We start from the raw sequence: 20,032 nt of genomic DNA, 5'->3' as shown, positions 1-20,032 counted from the left end.
ACAAAAATCCAAATGACTAAAAGCCAGGTTTTTAAAAGCAATGCCTTAGATCAGACAGTGTAAGTATGTCCTGTGTTCCTTAGGACAAGGTTTCAATAAGGACTTTTTTCCCCCATTTATTCACTAATGTTTACATCTGTTAAGAGCCAGAGTCATCTCTCTGGCAGAAGAGAAGCTACTTTCTTGACCTCCAGCACAGAAGCACAAAATCCTGAGAACATGGAAGAAGGCAGGATGCTTCAGATCCAAGATACTTCTACCTTGCTGTCTAGGTAGTTCTGGATTTCTGAAGACTGCACTACTGGGATAGACTATCACCTCGTGAAGATTTGCTTCTTACATTCTATGGCTCAGGTTTAAAACCTGTGATTGGAAATTCTTACCTATAGTCCATACCTTGTTAGGGTGCACTTCTGCATATCAAGAGAAGTGTGGCTTCTAGCAAGGTAGAATTGTGCAGCACAAAACTGGGGAAGGTGAAGACTGTATGTTTAGCTGCAACTGTTCTGACATCTTTTCACTTCTGCTGTGCAAGCTTTTTACTAGACCCTTATCTCAGATGGAGTTTACACTCAGATAAAGCCTGTGGAGGCAACAGGTTTTCGCAGGTATGGGGAGTGGCTCCACTTGAACTGCAAACTGTGGGCGGAAAAGGGCGTTGAAGAAGCAGGCTATTTTTAAAAACCACAAAATGATTTCTTGGCCTGGCTGTCAGCTAGCAAAACTACTCTGGCAGTGCCCTTGTGCTTTAGGCTTTTCTAGCATAAGTGTGTCCTGCACATAAGGTGGATTATAGCTCCCTTTTATAGAAAGGGGGAAATAATGGAAACCTGTGAATATTGAATTCAGCTCTGCTCAAGTGAGACCTGTGCAGAGTTTGCTCCACAATGGTCTGAGGTGTCCCGAGAACCAATGCAGTGGGCTCTGCAGCTGGCTGGAGTACCTCCCAGGCAGTTGTGTGCCATCCTGGCCACAAGGAAATGGAGGATTTCAAATTCAAATGGAGGAGAGTGTGCCACTGGCAGTTGCTGGGAGTCAATGCGTTTCTGGGTGGAATGGGCAGACTTAAGATTTGCTGCTTCATGCATTTGAGGAGGGCATGGAGGTGTCTCCCATCTTGAATGTAATGCCTTGGTTCTTAGTTCTTCCTTGTTTTGCTATGGAGGAAGTTTATAAACAGTTTCCCAGCATACAGTCTAAAACATTCATGTCTTTGTTCTTCGTATTGGAACTCAAATGGTCAAATTGTGAAGTTTAGCTTAATACTTTCTCCTTCCTTGCCTTTAGGTTTTGGGAAGAACTTGAGGGGTCATAACTTCTGCAATATTTCTAACTTGATTTATAGAAAATGTGTACTTTTTCTGTTGCAAGAGTCATTCAGAGATGATGACCTGATAACTGCTTGATTTACACAACTCTCTTATTTTAACAAAGTTGCAACACACTTTTGTGCAATAGGAAGTACCATGCTCAACATACCCCTGCTTTTCTGCTAGATTGAGTAAAGCCCAGTTCTGACCCTTCTAAAAATACATCTATCTAGCTGTCAGAAAATTTGTCTGCTCTGTGGTGAAACAAGCCACTTTGGGGGTGGAGGGAAAAGGATTTTAGTCAAGTAAAGGCTGAAGCATTTTCAGACCCCAGATCTTTTAAAAAAAAGTTGTGGGGTTTGGGGTTTTTTGTTTGTTGGGTTGGTTTTTTTTAACATAAACTCTAGTTAGTTATAAGTAGTTCCTTATGACCCTGCTGAAGTAGTATATATAAACCATAGTCTGAATACAGCTCACAGTGTCTAGCTATGAAGCTATCTCATTTCTTCAACTAGTAGGCACTGACCTCTTTATCCTTAAAAATTATATTTGCTTTGTGACATTTTTCATACTACTAAGCAATTTGCTTGGTCTGCTTATATCATTAAACTTTATAGATTTACCTGTTATTCAACGTCACACAAACAGTAATTCTCAGAGTGCTAATCAGAATGGTGCGTTTTTCCTTACAACCCCAGGAAGCTCTGGCTTCCAGGTACAGACTGCTGGCTTCTAGCTCATCAGTAAGAAAATTTAAGGGAAACTACAGCAAAAACTAATTAAGTATCCTAGAATCATTGTCTCTCTCAAGTCTGCTCTCCAGCTAGAGTGTCTTCAGCAATACTATAAATGGGAAGGGTGAAACAGATCCTTGGTTGAGATCTTAGACTTCTTGTAACACATGTAACTACACCCTCTCAAGTCTTGTCACACTGTCCTGACTTGCAAAGTGGTTTTAAAAAGCTCTTGCCTTCCAACTCAGTTCGGCTCCCTGTGGTGATGCCTACATCACTTTTTGAGGGTCTACTCTGCAAATACATATCTGGATTACTTCATTGATGTTATGTAGTGAATCTTTCCAGATCTCGTCTCTGTCTAGAGCACAGCTTTACAGGTAGATGAGCTGGCAGCAAACTACTGGGCTCTAAGAACAAGCGGTCAAGAGTAGGAGGAGGTCAGGAACTTGTTAGGCTATCTCCTCCACTGAGGAAAAGGGACATGTCCAAACAGGACTATTTTTACTAGTAAGTGTGCCATCCTGTCAATGGATGGTGTTTCTGGATCTTTCGTCTGGTTAGTATTTACAATATCTGAAATGAAATTTATCCTAATGTTGGGCCATCAGTATATTTTGTCCTTCAAAACCAGCCTTTCTGTGAGTTAAAAAAAGAATGCCCTTGACTGAGAATACATGCAGCTTGTTTTAATTCTCAAAACCGCACAGGGAGCTTACTGCAGCAGCTGTGTGAAGCATCCCTCAGTTGCTTCCTCCAGCCAAATAATCTTTGGTGACTGGCAGACAAGATCACTTGAGCTATTAGTACTGCTTACTAGTTGTCGTTAGTACTAACACCATTACAGACCATCTCACCATAAGCTTCGGAAAAGCTACAAACTACAAGAAGTAACTCGTCTGCTTCACCAAGTACAGTTTTAAGCGGGGCCAGTAGATAGAAGCAAGCAGAAGCCCCACCTGCTGCCAGTGTACCAGTCTAGCAGTTGATGGCCTGTCACCCTGTTTGTCTCTCCCGGTTTCCCCAGAATCATCTTGTCCTAGGAACTGGGTGGGACAAGTAGCTTAGCCTGTGCCATTGCTGTCATCTACTATGGCAGCTGTATATCTTTGTCTACAGGATGAAATTAAGAGATGCCAGATGAGTAGATATAGGCTGTTGCCTGCACCTGCAGGTGATGCGGGGATACCTGGACCTCAAGTGAACTGTTACCTACAATAACTCTTTTTTGACCTTTCTGTTGCAGGTGGTTAAAACCATAGGTTTGCGAGAAGTGTGGTACTTTGGTCTTCAGTATGTGGACAACAAAGGATTCCAGACTTGGCTGAAGCTTGATAAAAAGGTAACAGACTTCGGGCTAATTGCTGAACAAAGGTTAAAGCTTACGTGATTCCTGATGTGTTATTGGCTGCAACTTTATAAACCTTGTACCTGTTGTTGATTGTTCCCTAATTCTCATAACTCCACCGTTATTTTTAGAGGGAACTTTGTAACCTCTATGGGAATGATTGGGGTGAGGTGTGGCATGGTGGAAGTTTGCCCTTTCCGTGTGAATTGTAGAAAGCTTTCTAGCATTGGTCAGATATACAGCAGTAACTTGATATTGTACTTTGGTGGGTGGAAGCAGCTCTTCTTGCTGTGACTGGAGGAACATCTTGGCTAGTGATGGTTTTAGTCTCTGCTTGTGCAGGATCAGTTGTTGCACTAATCAGAAAGATAGGTCACTTCAAGGCTTGGCAGTTGTAACAGAACAGTGATGCCTCTGATGTGCTCTTGTTTGCGGACTTGCAGTTCTTATGAAGGTGTGAACTGTTTTTCTTGATGGGGCAGTCAGACATACCTTTTTAATGTCAGGGGGCTGTTCTCCATCAAACACATACCATACTGGATGGGTTTACCATCTGATACAGCATGGTAAATCATTCTCCAGTGACCATGGCTTTGCAAACAGAATTTACTAGCTTAGTTGGAAAACATAATGTGTCTCCCCTGTGTTCTCATACCAGTAAGCAGCCAGAATTAAGGAATTCTAGTAATGAGTTGCTAGTCACCTCTTAAGGCAAATCCCTCAAATCTTTTTCCTCTGTGTGAAAGCAATTTATTCTGTTGTTTGCAACCTTGCTCAGTTGTGGTGTTACCTATGTCCTCAGGTTTCTGCTCAAGAAATCAGAAAGGAGAATCCCCTCCAGTTCAAATTCCGTGCCAAGTTCTTCCCAGAAGATGTGTCTGAAGAGCTGATCCAGGACATCACACAGAAGCTCTTCTTCCTGCAGGTGAAGGAAGGGATCCTCAGCGATGAGATCTACTGTCCTCCTGAAACAGCAGTACTTCTTGGCTCCTATGCTGTGCAGGCCAAATTTGGAGATTACAACAAAGATGTGCACAAGCCTGGATACCTCAATTCAGAACGTCTGATCCCCCAAAGGTGAAGGAGTTGGTTGATGCAGTCTCCCATTTTTTTGGTGTTTTTTTTTGTTGTAGTTTGGGGTTTTTTTTAAAGTCAAGAATTTGCATTGTAGTTAAATACAAAGAATTTCACTGAAAGCATGATTTATTTATTTTTTTAATTGAACTGTATGCATTCAGATTTTTTCCTTCTTTTAGTTCTATCTGTTATATTAGTGTATGTTTTTGTGCTCTCTCCTTGGGTTAGTTAGGGAGAGGAAGTATACTTTGAATTTGGCTTTTCTTTCCTAAACATTGCTGCCATGCTGGTAACTGGCAGTATGAATGTCTTCTCTTTAAGAAGAAAAGAGCAGCATTCAGTCAAGAATGTTTCATCCTTGGAGAAGGTTGTGTTGTGTGTCCTTAATCCTAATGTACAGTCCTAAAAATCTTGTATCTGGAAAGCATGTCCTGAGGCTACATAGGCCATCCCCACACAGGATAAGTGTATGTTATCAGACAAATGCTTCTGTTTACACTTCCTGAAGTCCTGATGACACTCTGCAGCAGTGTCTAATTCCAGGAATGACACCAACTTTTGCTTTGCTTTAACCCTCTGATGTCTACAGCATATATGTGATTCTTTTGCGGTGCTCTGCTTACGCCTCTCATGTCCCTGATCGGTGACCAGAAAGGCTTTGCGGAGGGTTTTTGTTCATTCAGAGCAATTCAGCTCTGCTTCACAGAGTACATCTTTGGGCTGGGTAGGATCTTCCTCTTGGTTTCAGTAAGGCTTCATGGGTGGGACTAATTTTTCAGTAAGGCTATAGCAAAGATCAGCATCAGTGGATACTGTAGAACATAAAGTCTAATCTTGCTAATACCTCTTTCCTTGTGTAGGGTGATGGACCAGCATAAACTCTCCAGAGAGCAATGGGAAGAACGGATCCAGGTGTGGCATGCTGAACACAGTGGCATGCTGAAGTAAGTGTTTGGTATTGGTCCTTAGGCTGGACACTTTGTTGCTGGTTGATGACCTTACCCTTGCAGTTGTACAACATGCTTTGAAATAGACTCCAAGGGTCACCTGTGTGGGGGAACTCTTGGTGTATATTTTCTAGTCCAGCATTGAATCACATGGTAAAACTCAGTAGGATATTTGCACTGGTGCTGAGGATAGTGTCTTCTTCCTGAAGATCCAGCCATCAGTGATGGCTTTGAGTGGAAAAAAAGTAAAGGTGTATGTCTAACCTTATGTTCATTGAAGCATTTGCATTGGCAGATGCGGAAAGTTCAGATACTATACCTTTCCTACTGACTACCTTGAGACAAGGATGAATGCTGAGAGAGATGAATGTTGCTAATTTTCCATCTGGAAATACTAGGGCTTGGTAAATGGGAGTACTCTGTGTGTGTGTGCTCACAGGTGTAATAGTGTAACTTCCAAAGTGAATCCCAGATGGTGAATATTCAGTTTTAACTCCTCTGTTTGATGTGTCGGTTTAGGAAAAGCTACCTGTTTCTTCTGAGGGCTTTGTGCTTTCTGAGATAGTCAGATAAATGAGAAGCTAACATCTGCTCTCCTTCCTGTCTCAACCAGAGAGAACGCCATGCTGGAATACCTGAAGATTGCTCAAGACCTGGAGATGTATGGAATCAACTACTTTGAAATCAAGAATAAGAAAGGAACTGACCTTTGGCTGGGGGTTGATGCCTTGGGGCTCAACATCTATGAAAAGGATGATAAGTAAGGCTTTTGTTTTCACCTCTGAAACCCCATAGTGAGGGCTGGTGTGGGACCCAAGGGACATTTCTCATTTACAGGATCAGGGCAAAGTTTAGAACTCAATCGTGTTCCAATTTTGGATCAGTAGCTGAAGCTGTGCTAGGAAATGAGCTTTCACATCATTTATGCTTTTGTGACTTTCCTGACCTTTGTAGCCTGACCTGCTAATGCTACCTACCATATAAAAAGAGATGTCAGTAGTACAATACCATCTGGTAAATTGTGCACAGTTGTAGAGCTGAACCCTGAACTAAGGAGTCTGCCAAGCTTTTCCTTGAGTCAGGTTGCCAGGTATGCCAGCAGTGGATACAATATGAGAACCTAGATAGGCTAACATATCTGCAGAGTGTTTGGACATCTAAGGCCATTCCTATACTGAAGTTAATGATAGCTGTGTACAACTGCCTGGTTTTGAAAAAGACAGATTATGGGGTGGACACAAAACCAAAGCTGGATAACACGTAGAACCCAGGGAGGAGTTAACCTATATAGTTACTGTGAAGGAGGAATTAAATGAGGTCTTGCTGAGGTACACATAGTTTTAATCAGCCCTTCTGGTAAAGGCAGAGCCATTATTAATTGGATAGTAGGTGGGAAATGATAGACTACATCTATAAATAAACATAAAAGGAAGGTGAGAACAGCTGTGTCTTAAGCCTGCTAGTCTCTTCTAATACTCCACAACTGAAGGATTGAAGGGGAGTTAAAATAGACATTTTCTAGATGAAGGGATGCGGTCTAGGCTGCTTCCTTCTTTCTTTTTTTTTTTTTCTCCCTGTGTTCCAAGTCTTGGTTTCATGTCACTAACCTATAACAGACTATCATTGCAATACAGAAGGGATTTCACCTGTTCTACATCTTTGCCTCCAAAAAGCTTTGACTGCAACCCAAATATTAATTGGAAGTCTCTGGAGCCTCTGTTAAGATGGCAAAGAGAAATGCAGTCTTTTCTGCAATGCTAATATGTGCTGTCACCCAGAAAACAAGGAGTGTCACTTGAAAGAAAAGTAGTTTCGCTCATGTAATACTTCAGTCTTGAATGACTAGTCTTGCTATGTAACCATGGTCACACAAACAGGTTTTTCGAGCTGCAGAAGCAGACAGGATATAGCCATTGACTGTAAAGAGCTATCAAGAACATTTGCAAAACAAATACAGTGCTGGAATAAACTGCTTGTTTCTGCTCTAACTCTTGCTACTATGTAATTAAGTCTTTTGAGCAGATATGGGGACTAGAAAAATAGCCATGTGAACCTCGCCCCTCTGGTTTGTACGTGCAAAATTTGGGGACTGCAGCAAAGGTGAAAAATCAAAGATTTCATTGTTGAAGCTCAACCTGAGGAAAATGAGACTGTGCTATAGGTGTGCGGACCTCTATACTGCAGTGTATGTCAGTGTCCCACTTCTAGGTATTTTCAAGCTTTTTTTTTTTTTTTTTTTTCCTGAATTAAAGAGGGGAGTCTGCAATAGAACTTTATTAATAAAGGGAATTATTTTAGTTGTCCATCATACTGTATTGTCTAGGGTTGAAACACTTAAGCTAATATGATGGAGGCTGGAATAATTAGTTAATCTTAGTCTAATCAAATTGTTTTCTTTACAGTTCTCACTTAATCTTAGACACACACACTTGCATAATCTTGCAGTTGAGTTAAAGGTTAGGGAATGGTAAGTTCTGAAGAGGATGTATTTTTTTTCTTGATGTCTGATTTTAAACAAAGCAAGTTTTTTATTATGCTTGGGCCCAGTGAAATTGTGCTATGTAGTAGCTTTCCATCTCTGTGACAATGAGTCAAATTCCTCCAAAACGGCCAGCTTTTTTCCTTAACCAATGAGCTCCATAGAAAGGTTCTTACAGAGTTCGAGTGGTTCACCATGATGATAGATGTTTCTCTAAGTGCTAAACATTAAATACTCATGTCTTGAAACCATTTGCTAGAAATAATTGTTAGCACTTCAGTGTGTGTCAGAGACACATGTATTGGAGGGGTTAGATAGTAACAAAAAGATTGCTTGTTGGTATTATCATTTATGTAAGACAATTCTTAATCATTAACTCCTATGTCTAGAGAATATACCCTCCCTTGATAAGAGAAGAATAAAAGAATAATAACATGATATTAAACATAAAAATTGAAATATTTGGTTGGGGGGAATTAAAGGAATTAGTTACAGTCAAATACACAAGTCCTTGTAATATTAGAATTTACTGCAGAGCTGGGCAGGTATGTTAAGGGTGAAGTACTGGAATGGCTCGGAAACATTTGATCTCATGAATAACATGCTTTTTGTATGCAAGAGTCTGGAGAAATTAAAGCAGAGGAAAATCTCAAATGATTAGTGAAGCTTAAAGAAGTAATTTTAAACAACCAACAGACCTGAACTCCTAAGCAGTGAGGAAGAGCTGGGAGTCTGAATCTTGCCCTTTGCTTCCTAGGGATGCTTTCCAAAAGGATAGAGCCACATGGTGCAGCCTGTTGCACGACCAATGTGTAAAGTTCTGCTTGGTGACTAGTGGGATGCGCTGAAAGAGCAGTTTACATGGAAGGAAAGAACAGGGCTCTTGGTTACTAGCCTTGTCTGTAATCTAGGGGAGAAAACAGAAGACACCTGCTTCTACCAGTTGTGTTTGTGCCTGCCCAGCACTTCAGAGGTAAAGGCAGAGTGGAGGTAACTGCGCTAGCTGTAACACAGCAGGATAGACTCCTCTGTGGGTGCTAGAAGGTGTGAGGAGCAGCTGAGTTACTTTGGCTTATGCCTCCCATGATGTACGAGAAGCCTCCGGGAAGCACAGCACATATACCTAGAGTCTGCACGCTGTGGATTTTAGGCCCTGATTTCAAAGAAATGAACTTAAAGCAGGTGTTTGGTAAAGCTGAGTGTGTGGCTTCAGTAGAGACCATCCCTACCGCATGGCCAAAGGTCAGTAGGGCAGCTGACCATAATGAGAAGAGACTCTGGAAGGGAGGTGATTGGGCTGCTTTTCCTACTCTCTGTGAGTTTTTGGTTCAACTACTGTCTTCTTTCTGTTGGGAAAGCCATGTGAAGTGTTGCGTCCCACTGAGTCTGTGTGTTAGAAGCAATGTGGGGAAAAAAAACGTTCATTGCAGCATCTCTTAAAACCAATTCTCTGCTTTCCAGACTGACTCCAAAGATTGGGTTCCCCTGGAGCGAAATCAGAAACATCTCTTTCAATGACAAGAAGTTTGTTATAAAGCCTATTGACAAGAAGGCACCAGTAAGTATATCTATAATGGATTCCTGGATACTGCATATGAACAACTAATACTGTTTTATCTCAAAATAAAGTAGTCTTTGGAGAGGAGAAAGCTGCAGATATGCTAGTTGCAAAATGAGCCTTCGTATTTACGGTGTATTTAGAGCTGTCTGTTTTTTGGTGCACCATAAAGGGCTTATGGTGGTATCTAACATGGAGAAAGACAAGGATTTTACAACTGTGGAGTCCTCCTTTTTTTCTAGCAAACTAGGTAGCCTTATGCTTAAATCTGAGTTTCTTCACTAGTTCTGTGTGTTTTCTGTGTAGCCAGATTACACTGAGTCTAGTCCTCTCTCCATTTCTTTCAGTGCATGGAAGCTGGTGGGTAACTTTTTTTTTTTGTTCCTTTAAAAAAAAAAAACAAAACACCCACAAAAATAATTCAAATGCTACTGCAAAACCACATGGATGCATATGGCTTTCCATCTTAATGCTCACTGCTCACTTCCACACTACTGAAAGAGTAAAAGCCAGTTAGGGACCATGGTGTTCATTGACCTTCTTGAATGCTAGGGTAAATGGCAGGGATATGATTTCTGTGCAGCACTGAACCATAGAATGGTTTGGGTTGGAAGGGACCTTAAAGACCATCTAGTTCCAGCCCCCCTGCCATGGGCAGGGACACCTTCCATTAAACCAGGTTGCTCAAAGCGCCATCCAACCTGGCCTTGTAGCTGAAATGTAGCTACCTGTGCATGTTGCTTTTCAATACTTACAAACATGTTTTCAGTTATTTTAGTGAAGAATTAGCAACTTACTTCGACCTGTCGAGAACATAAAGTGGAATAACTGGTACAGGTGGACCTCATTCTGTCAGTCTTGTGAAACTATTGGAATAGTTGAGAAAGGCCTCCTCTTATTCTCTTCCCCCACCCCAGTACTTGGCCTTGGTGGGTAAGTACAGACCTGAGCAATAATAAGCGGTTTGGCTTTGGCAAAGGGTGATGGCTTATAAATCTCTTCAAGAGAAAAAGATCCTCCCAGTAATTTAAAGGATACTAATGCACAGCATGCTGCAGGGCTTTCCTCCAGATAACAACCTGGGTTTTGGGGGGAGAGGAGCTTCTTTCTGTGATGCTGTTAGTGAAAGCCAACAAAACTCCGCAGAGTTAGAAAGCTGTTCTGTCAGGTGTGCTTTTCTCAATAGAAGAGCCTCTTGGACAGGTTGTACACATTACTAAGTATTCATCTCCTCTTTACGGATTATGGCTTTCCATCCACTCCCCAACAGTAAATCTGACTGAGTTTGAGGTGGGAGACTTGCAAGAGGCTGATACAGAAGGGTGTTAACATTGAAAACCTCAGTTATGTTTCCTCTCTCTGTGTCAAATGTCCTTTTCCCTCTGGGTGGTGTTATTTTGAAAGCTATGCCTGAAAGAAGTATTTATCTGGACATAATTCTGAGCATTCAGGAAGTTGTATGGGTCTTTTCATGTGCTCCTATTTCCTTTTTAAAAGGCAACTATTATAACTACAGCAAAATACTCAGTTCACCCAAGATGTGGGTTGGAAGCTCCCCTTTAATTTGGAGGATTCTACATGTCAGTGTTTAAATGGACACTAACGTAATGGTTAGAGTCCTGTCTTACCTTGCCCAGAATAAGCTTTTTAATTTTTAGGCCTGTCTGCCTACATACTCCAACATATTCAGCATATTATATTTAAAATATCAAGCTGTGATGCTCCCAGTTATGCAAGACCAGGGAGGCTGGGGATAAGGAAAGGAGGGGATTCTTTTATGTTCTTAGGTGAATGTTTTGTCCCTTGGTTATGGCCTTAAATGATAAATGCAACCACCATCCATGCCCTTGGTGCTTACTTCCATGTAAGTGAGCCTTGCCTCAGGATAGGACCTGTTTATCACAGTGTACATAAACTGTATGTTTTTAAAATTACTTGTCAGAAGTAGGAGGTCAGATGAACAGCTTACAGGTACAGCTGGCAGTATCAGACCTGTACAGCTCAGAAGTGCTCCCCCCGCTAAATCCTGCCCAGAGCCAAACACACCATGCTGACTGCCTCCTTTGTGGTCAGTATGTGAATTAGGAAAATGCATTGAAGAAAATGGGTCTTTGTCAGCATATTCATGTTCTTCTTAATAGTACCTGGAGAGCTTTTCGTGACTTCTAGTTTTCCCAGAGATAGCCACAACTTGTGCTTCCAAGCTCAGGTAATTAAAAAGCATGATCACTGCTGCCATGCAAAAGTGTAGAGCCTGTGTGCCCCTTCTCAGTTCCACCTCTTGCTAACAGTGAGGCAACCCATAGACAGTGATTCTAAGGAATGGGTACTGATTTATGGTGGTAATGTGGTAGCTTGCCCACTGCCCTTATCACCGTCCACAAAATACACAAAAAAAGGCACAAAGATGCAGAGTTTGTTCACTGTGTAAGTTCAGCCTGCATTGTAAACACATATGGCTGTTCTTTTTGCTGAATCAGAAATTTTAGAATAACTTGTGTTTTGTTACTGCCTGCAACCCAATATTCAAAATAACCCATATGTTTGGCGGTTTAAAAAAAATAGCTTTCATTTGACACTCTTATAATAGCCTAGGTTAACTTAACTAGGAAATGCCATGGAGAGGAGAGAATGATATTGGAAGGTATTTCTCTGAAAAAACACTGACGATGCCCTGAATATTGATTCAAATAGATCAGGAAATTCTACAAAGTTACTTTGATAGTCTGCAATATTTTTTTAGTTTCATGCTTTATCTTTCAGTCACAAACCCATGCAAAGTTAAAAACTAATTACTCAATACTAGAGGTCTATGAGTTGCCCAGATGGTTACCTGCCAACCCAGAATCTTCTGCAACATATCCGAACTCCACAAAGTCTCCTCTAAATGGAGATTGTTAATTTTCTCTAAAATATACCTTTTCTAGAAGAGTAACTTTTCAATTCTATGTAGACTTTAAATGGATAATATAAATAACAATCGTTTTGGCTTCAGATGGCCTGTGTATGTGTCTCGATTACAGTGAAATTAGTGGCAAGATGATCTGTCTGCAGTTAGCTGGGAGAAGAGAAGGCATACTTGGAAAACTGTGTGGGGTCTCTCTTTTAGGATTTTGTGTTTTACGCCCCTCGTCTGAGAATTAACAAGAGGATCCTGCAGCTCTGCATGGGCAACCATGAACTGTACATGCGGCGCAGGAAGCCTGACACCATTGAGGTGCAACAGATGAAAGCCCAGGCCCGGGAGGAGAAGCAACAGAAACAAATGGAAAGGTGAGTTTGAACACAGATGGCAGGGATGGGGTGGCAGAGAGAAATGACACCAAACTGCCCAGGGCGAGCAGGCAGCTGTACCTGCAGGGCAGCAGTCGGTAACGTGGCTTTCGCTTAGGCAAGGCCACGAGCCGTCCCACATTCATAAGGTGTACATGTGGCCCTATGGCTCTGGCTTACAGGGGTGGACTCAGGATATCCTGCAGCAGGACTGTAAGTGTTACTCTTCTGGCTTGGACCTGTGTCCATGTAGTCTGCTGTCCTGTCTGCAGTCTTGAGAACTGCAAGGAAATGTGCAAGTAAAGGCACAGTGGGCTCATGTGTGGTGGTGCATACCTGGAGAGGGGTTCTCCTGGCTCTTGAGTGCTAGGACCTGATTCATGTGTTGGACCATGGGATGGTTGGGAGTAAGGGAGAAACCTTCACAAGGGAGCATGTGTGTACACTGTGAAGAGAGAAGAGGGGACTGGGAGACCTCTTACAGGCAAGGAAAAAGGATTAGCAATTCTGTTGGACTTCTGCCACTGGCTGCAGGTTGCTTGATTCAAGAAATTGTGTTGCTTTTCTCTCGTATTTGTGCCTTGTTTGTCTTCATTCCCTCAGTGCTCTTGTTTTTACACCTCCTTGACTTGCCTTATGACAGAAGTTAACAAAGTTAAGTCTCCTCTGTTGTGCAGTGGAGTTGTGGTTTTCTCTGTCTGCATCTAGCAGCTATTTGGTGTTCTAAATTTCTCTGGTGGGCAACAAAAATACAAATGTTTTTATGAAATGGGGTATCCAAAACTGAGCAAAAATTCTGAAGTGATGAAGGAACAGCCTACATGTGTTTCTGTCTTCTGGCTCTTATTTTGTGGCGGTCGCTTCCCATTCAGTTGCCTGGAGAGATGCCCAGCCAGCTTTCTTGTCTGGCTCTAGATTAGGTGTGACAGTGAGCTTCAAGCATGAAATCTGTTTCTAACAGGCAACAACTAGAAAATGAGAAGAAGAAGAGGGAGACAATTGAGAGGGAGAAAGAGCAAATGTTGAGGGAGAAGGAGGAGCTGCTGGTGAGGCTACAAGAGTATGAGGTGAAGACTCAGAAAGCAGAGAAAGGTAAAGTACTTGTACTGGCTAACCAGACCATGTGTATTGTGCTCCCTCCACAGAAGGGTTATATGGGTCGCTGCCACCTACACCTAGCCTAAATCTGGTGACACTGGGATCTCTTGGCAAGGCTTACTAATATCTACCTATAGAGATAAATACACATGTGCGTGCGCACACACGCTGCTGAGATCATCCAAAGTATGAAAGTACCATAAAATCTGCAGACTGTATTTGGGAACTGAAAGGCATGCTCTGTTTTTCCCTGTTGTCAAGAGAGCCTCTTCCAGCAGTGAGCAAGAGTTCAGCTCTCAAGTAGTTTTTACTTAACTTCTAACAGAAAAAGTACTTTGGGAACAAGTCTTTCCAGTGGAACAGAAGCTTCTGTTTCAATGCACAGATGAACAGATTGCAGACAGCAACATCTGGTCCTTGCAGTAAATTGTCAATTAAAGGCAACAGAATCATGTCAGTGTTACAGACTTCAGTGCAAATACCTTGCAGAAGATTTAATTATAATGTGCAGCTGACTACTTCTGAATTCAGTTACTTGATGCATTATGCAAATAATTACTTGGAGGTGCACAGTGAAAGGGTATTACAAGCTGGAGTAAAGTGATTGTCATGACTTCTGCAGTTACCTGAGACTGTCTGTAGTCCCTTCACTTCGACCAGGCTTGTGGACTAACCATGTTGATCCATCTTTTTCCAGAGCTCTCAGATCAGATCCAAAGAGCCATTCAGCTGGAGGAGGAAAGGAGGCGAGCCCAGGAGGAAGCAGAACGCTTGGAAGCTGATCGTTTGGCTGCTCTGCAGGCCAAGGAAGAGCTGGAGAGACAAACTATGGACCAGATAAAGAGCCAGGAACAGCTGGTAAGATCCAGTCATTTTGAGTATAAGATACACAGGCATGTTACTGTGCCCTTTGAGTAAGGCAAAGCCTTGTTCTCTGGGGAAAAGCATAGTGCAGTGAAGTACTAGACCATGTGATAGCATCATTGTGGCACTGGTTTCTATCATGAGCAATCTACTTTTTTGCTCCTGATTTCCTACTCAGTCTTTATTACAGTGGAGTGTAACACTTGGGTCTTTTCTCAGTCAACAGTGTTTCTTTGCATTTGCTTTTTTTGTTTTGGTTTTGGTTTTTAAGAGTCCTTATAATTCCAGTTTTATTATTTAACAGGCTACAGAGCTTGCCGAGTATACAGCCAAGATTGCACTTCTTGAAGAGGCAAGGAGGCGTAAAGAGAGTGAGGTTGAAGAGTGGCAAATCAGAGTGAGTATCTGCTTTACCAAGTTGCTCTGAAGTTCTACACTTGAGCAGAGCATACTGCAGTGCTTAGCCTGGTATGACTTCTTTAAATATGTGGAGATAAACATCTGTACACCAGCAGAGAAGGGCAGACTTGTGATGAATGTGCAATATGCCTGCAAAACAGTCTTTTTCCAACAAGCCTTCAGTCAAAATTCAAAATGGAAGCTTCTATAAACCTAAAAATGTTGTGATCATCATTTTGGAGCCATGGAGGGGAAGGGGCACACGTATAAATGATGCATTTAATCCATGATGTAATGTCTGAAAACATTACATCAATCAAGAGAAGACGCTGCAAATGCAGCCACACTGCAGGTACCAGTCTTGAGGAGTGTGTGCTGTTGTCAATGGCTTCCTGGTACCTGGGCTGGAAGAGTTTAATAATTTGATGCACTAACACCAAAAATAAACCATGCAAGGCTCAGAGTGCCTGGTGCTCCCAGTGCCCTCTAACTAGCACTGCTGACCACATGGGAGGGCAGAACCACTGAAGCAGCAAGGAAGCTGACTGCCTAGTGTGTAATTGCATTAAAAATGCTAACCTGGGAATCTAAGTTCTTGCTCTGTGGAACCCATATTTACAGCCTACAGCTCTTAAAATGGTGAACAGGATGAAGATAACTGTAGCTTCCCACAGAATTGTTTTTGCTAGACTGTTTTATTGGAAGATTCTTTGTTCAGATCCCCTGCACATTACACAGTGGATGATGATAGCATCACTAGCAAAAAAAAAACCGATGTTCTGCATAAGACTATAACAGAATACTGTCAGCTGTGGAGATTTAATTCCCTCTTTCTTGCTTTTCATAGTAGATTGAAAAAACTGGGAAGATAAGCATTAAAGTCTTGATTAAGCTGGTTTAAAGCAAGAAATGCATTTGAAATATTTTTCACTCTTTTCCCAAAGGCCAAGGAAGCCCAGGAGGATCTGGTAAAGACAAAAGAGGAGCTACACCTGGTAATGACTGCTCCGCCTCCACCCCCACCGCCTGTCTATGAGCCAGTGAACTACCATGTCCATGATAACTTGCAAGATGAAGGATCTGAGTACTCTGCCTACAGCGCAGAGTTCTCCAGCGAGGGGATCAGGAATGACCGCAACGAGGAGAAACGCATTACTGAAGCAGAGAAGAATGAACGTGTACAGAGGCAACTGAGGGTAAGACAATGCTTGGAGGAGATGGAGTAATTGAAACAATCATTCCTGGAAAACACATGATTTAACCACTTGGTTAAGCACACAAAGCATGATAGTTTCTCTTTGCTTGCAGTTCCTGTAGGCAGTTTGAATTAAAGACAAGATATATAAAGATTACTCTCATTGCTCAGGCTTTGAGATTACTTACATCATCCATAGTGTTTATGGAAAGCATATGTTGTATCCATTTCACTGATCTGTCCAGTCACCTAAGAACTGTCAACTTTCACCAAAAAACACTACTGTCGTGAGCTGAAAGCTTCTCGTGTATAATCTGTATTTAATATTCTTTATATTGCAGGCGCTGACAGATGAGCTGGCCCAGGCTAGAGATGAAAATAAGAGGACCCACAATGATATTATCCACTCAGAGAACATGCGACAAGGACGTGACAAGTACAAGACGCTGCGGCAGATCCGGCAAGGCAACACCAAGCAGAGAATTGATGAGTTTGAGGCAATGTAATGATGCTTGTAACAAGAAGGCAGGACTGTGGGAAAGGCAGATCATAATGCTGTGTTCTTGTTTTCTTTTGGGGTTGTTTTTGTTGTGGGTTTTTTTCCCCTGTATGACACTTAACAAATATTCTCTAAACCCAGAGGTGTTTGAATCTCCCTTTTATTCCATACCTTCTATCAAATTTGGTATAGTTAAAAACTCATTGTACCACTGATCCTGATAACTTGCTCATGCCTTTGCTTAGTGCCAAAAGGCCTTATGTTACATCTCTCTTAAGCAAGACAAATTGTAATACACCATGCTTCTAGTTAAGATATGTGTCCTGTGCAGGTGCTGGATTCAGCTTGGTCTAAAAACAAGCAACTGTGGGTGAATTTTGTGCCATATGTCTTTGTATTATTAGTTACAGCGTAAAGTCCAACAGATGAGAAGACAGGCTGTAGAACTCAGGATTTGCAAGCACCTGTGTGTATGTGTGCACATGTGTTTGTACACTCCGTTTTTTTTTCCTTGGTCTTGATGCCCATGTTTCCCTCCCCCCTCCCCTCCTTCCCCCCCCCCCCCCAAAAGAACTGACAACACCTTAGAACTACTTTGTGTAGAAATTAGGCTTCTTCTGGTTGCTGTTCTCAACTGGAAAAATTCTGTAACGATGGTTCAGAAGTGTGGCATAGGGACACTGATACCCTCCTGATGTAACAACTAGGCAAATACTCTGTTGGAATCCAATACGCTACTGTGTTTGCATTCCAGCTTCATTACTGATCAGTTATAGTGTAGTATTTATATATATAAAAAACATGCAATACATGGATTGCAATACTAGTTTGAAGGGAAATAGTTTTGCTCTGTATATTTTGTTACTTTTCAGATTTAATAAGACTTGTATCTGTAAAAATGCCTAAATAACACTGTAGTCTGATACAGTGCAACTGATTATTTGCTATAAAGCATTATTTGTAAAGATCATTTTTTTACTTAATGAAAACTGTTATATGTACACATGATCCAATATATACAATTTTACTGCACCTATTTTTCTAACAAATTTTCTAATTTTTTTTAAATGTTTGATTTAAAGTTTCAGACTCCAAAGATGAAGGGACTGCTTGTTTATATCACAGTTGTATTCTCTCTAGTAGAGAGCATTTCTGTGACCATTCCTTCCCCACAATCTTCCCCTTTCCTTGAAAATCTGTTAGAAAGTGAGATACAGTATGTTGTCAGCTCTTCTCTTCCATTTACAACATCTATGCTGCTTTATACTTGAGTTGAATCTTGTGTGAGTTTTTTATCTGCAGCAGCAAACATCTAAATAAAAGATCTGCAAAGTAACAAAGGACTTGGCATCAGGTGTTTCTTGTGTGGGGTGTATTTTGTGTAACCTGTCCTACTGCTCTTTTAGTTCCTGAGCTTAGCATATGAATCCCTGTGTCTTTAACTCTTAAGGACTTAAGAGTCATATTGACCTGGAAAGGAAGAAAGGAGAATACTTGCCATAATGACTGGAGATATGTAACAGCAGCACTAGTTACAGTGGTAGACAGGAAGTTTCTGCTGACTGTAACACTCCATCTGAGGCAAAGTGAACTGACACAGTAGTTGAGCCTTAAGCTTGCATTTCCACCAGTTCACATGAATAAATTATAACCTTAGCTAAACTCTTGTCCTGTGCTGTATACCATGTGGATCAGACTTCTTAGTACTGTCTTACAGCAGCAGCTGATAAGAACAAGGAACTTCCTACAACCACACTTACTCTATAAGCTATTGTCCCACACTCCCACTGTGGGAAAATTTATACATTCAACTGGTTTCAAGCACCATGACACAGCACATATTTTGAGAGGCATGTGGCCATGGGCCAAAGCTTTTTAGAGTCATGTGAAATAATGGTGGCACTGTAGAGAAATCTGAAGCACAGAGGTGTTAGCATCACCCAGCTGCAGCAAGCAGTTAAAGATAAGCTAGTTTTCAATTCTCTCTGAACATGTATAAAACATCAAGATTAGAGCAAAAGCATGTAACTTTAAGGTAACAGTTATTTTCTCTTAAGAAGTATTCCTATTTGTGATTAAATGAAATAATTAACTGTTCTGCCATGCCCAGAAATGGAAAACTGCATACCATCTGGCAACTGTTGCCTTGTCAACATACTGCATTTCAAACTGAGTATGTCACTCCTGAAAAAACAATACTAACCTTATACTCCAGCTAGAGACACAGATAAAGCCTTAACTTTTGGAGAAATAAAACCTTCAGAACATCACACACTTTCAAATCTATAACTCTATTCCTCAAAAGCTGGAGTAGGTACTGTTGCAGTGTACCTTTCTGCAGACCTGAAAGGTATGTGCCACTTGAAGTTGAAACATCACACATGGGGAAGGAAAAGTTGTGTGGTAATCTCTCATGATTTAAAGTTTTCCTTATTTGAATGCAGTACAAGTGTAAAGTCCATCCACGTGTTTGGGCTGCGGAGCACTTCCTGCCATTGGAGCACTGACTGAGAAACAGGATCTGAAGAGCCCAACGATTCCTCTGCAAGAAAGCAAAAGGAAAGGTCACAGAGTTACTTTTCACTTGGCCTTACCCAACTTCTGGCCCAATTGATTTAGGTAACAAAGAACCTGCTTCTCCCACTTCTATAGCAATTTCAGCTGTTCTGTAGCTCCTAAGGCATTAATTGCAATAAATTATAGTTATACTTGTGAAGCATTATTTACATCCTGTTAAACTAGGATCACATGCTGAAGAACTCAGCCTGCAGAAAAGGAAGAGGTTTTAGCTGTATGACTAAAAGCAGTGGAGCAAGTGTGCATACTAATAGTGCCATTCTGCTATTAAGTCTGCTGCTTCAGTTCACCTTCAGTGACTTTAATGCATTACTAGTCTTAGGGCTTAGTCTTCTTCACTCAGAAGCAGGTAGCCCTGCTCTAGCAGAAAGAAAATGCTGGGTAGGACAATCAAAAGAAGCTTACAAGGAAGCCTGCACAGCACTGCATTATTACTAGTGATACTACTACTCTAAAGTGCATACTGATACCGTAACAAAGTGACCAAGCCTCACTCTTTTGGAGCCTTTCATCTCAAATACTGAAACCAAAGCATGCACTTACTCTCTGGGAAGACAGGTGTGAGAGACTCCATTGGGCAGTCTTCAAGTGACAATGCTTCCCTGCTCAACTACCAGTTAAACAGGGCCTATTCAGTAAGCAGAGGGTTTCTCAGAAATTTCTCAGCCTTGAGA

The 20,032-nt window shown here is 41.5% G+C and overlaps 2 protein-coding genes across 3 annotated transcripts in view; one reads left to right on the top strand and one right to left on the bottom strand.

Moving 5' to 3' along the window:
- Positions 1–17,338, top strand: part of EZR (ezrin) — a 36,609-nt gene extending 19,271 nt beyond the window's left edge. Inside the window, exons 3-13 of the mRNA XM_069787131.1 lie at positions 3,291–3,386; positions 4,195–4,469; positions 5,330–5,413; positions 6,030–6,176; positions 9,357–9,453; positions 12,563–12,726; positions 13,688–13,818; positions 14,522–14,682; positions 14,993–15,085; positions 16,032–16,283; positions 16,624–17,338. Coding sequence (XP_069643232.1) covers positions 3,291–3,386; positions 4,195–4,469; positions 5,330–5,413; positions 6,030–6,176; positions 9,357–9,453; positions 12,563–12,726; positions 13,688–13,818; positions 14,522–14,682; positions 14,993–15,085; positions 16,032–16,283; positions 16,624–16,788 — 1,665 coding nt within the window. The 3' untranslated portion in view covers positions 16,789–17,338. The remainder of the gene's footprint in view (positions 1–3,290; positions 3,387–4,194; positions 4,470–5,329; positions 5,414–6,029; positions 6,177–9,356; positions 9,454–12,562; positions 12,727–13,687; positions 13,819–14,521; positions 14,683–14,992; positions 15,086–16,031; positions 16,284–16,623) is intronic.
- SYTL3 (synaptotagmin like 3) overlaps positions 12,157–20,032 on the bottom strand; it is a 44,554-nt gene continuing 36,678 nt past the window's right edge. For both annotated transcript variants that reach the window (XM_069787130.1, XM_069787129.1), the window contains one exon: positions 12,157–19,323. In XM_069787130.1, the coding sequence (XP_069643231.1) occupies positions 19,193–19,323 (131 nt within the window). In that variant the 3' untranslated portion in view covers positions 12,157–19,192. The remainder of the gene's footprint in view (positions 19,324–20,032) is intronic.

Source organism: Haliaeetus albicilla, chromosome 7 (assembly GCF_947461875.1).
Source record: "Haliaeetus albicilla chromosome 7, bHalAlb1.1, whole genome shotgun sequence".
Classification (NCBI taxonomy): Eukaryota; Metazoa; Chordata; class Aves; order Accipitriformes; family Accipitridae; genus Haliaeetus; species Haliaeetus albicilla.
Note: the sequence above shows the minus strand (reverse complement) of the source record. Positions and strands in the feature narration are given on the sequence as shown.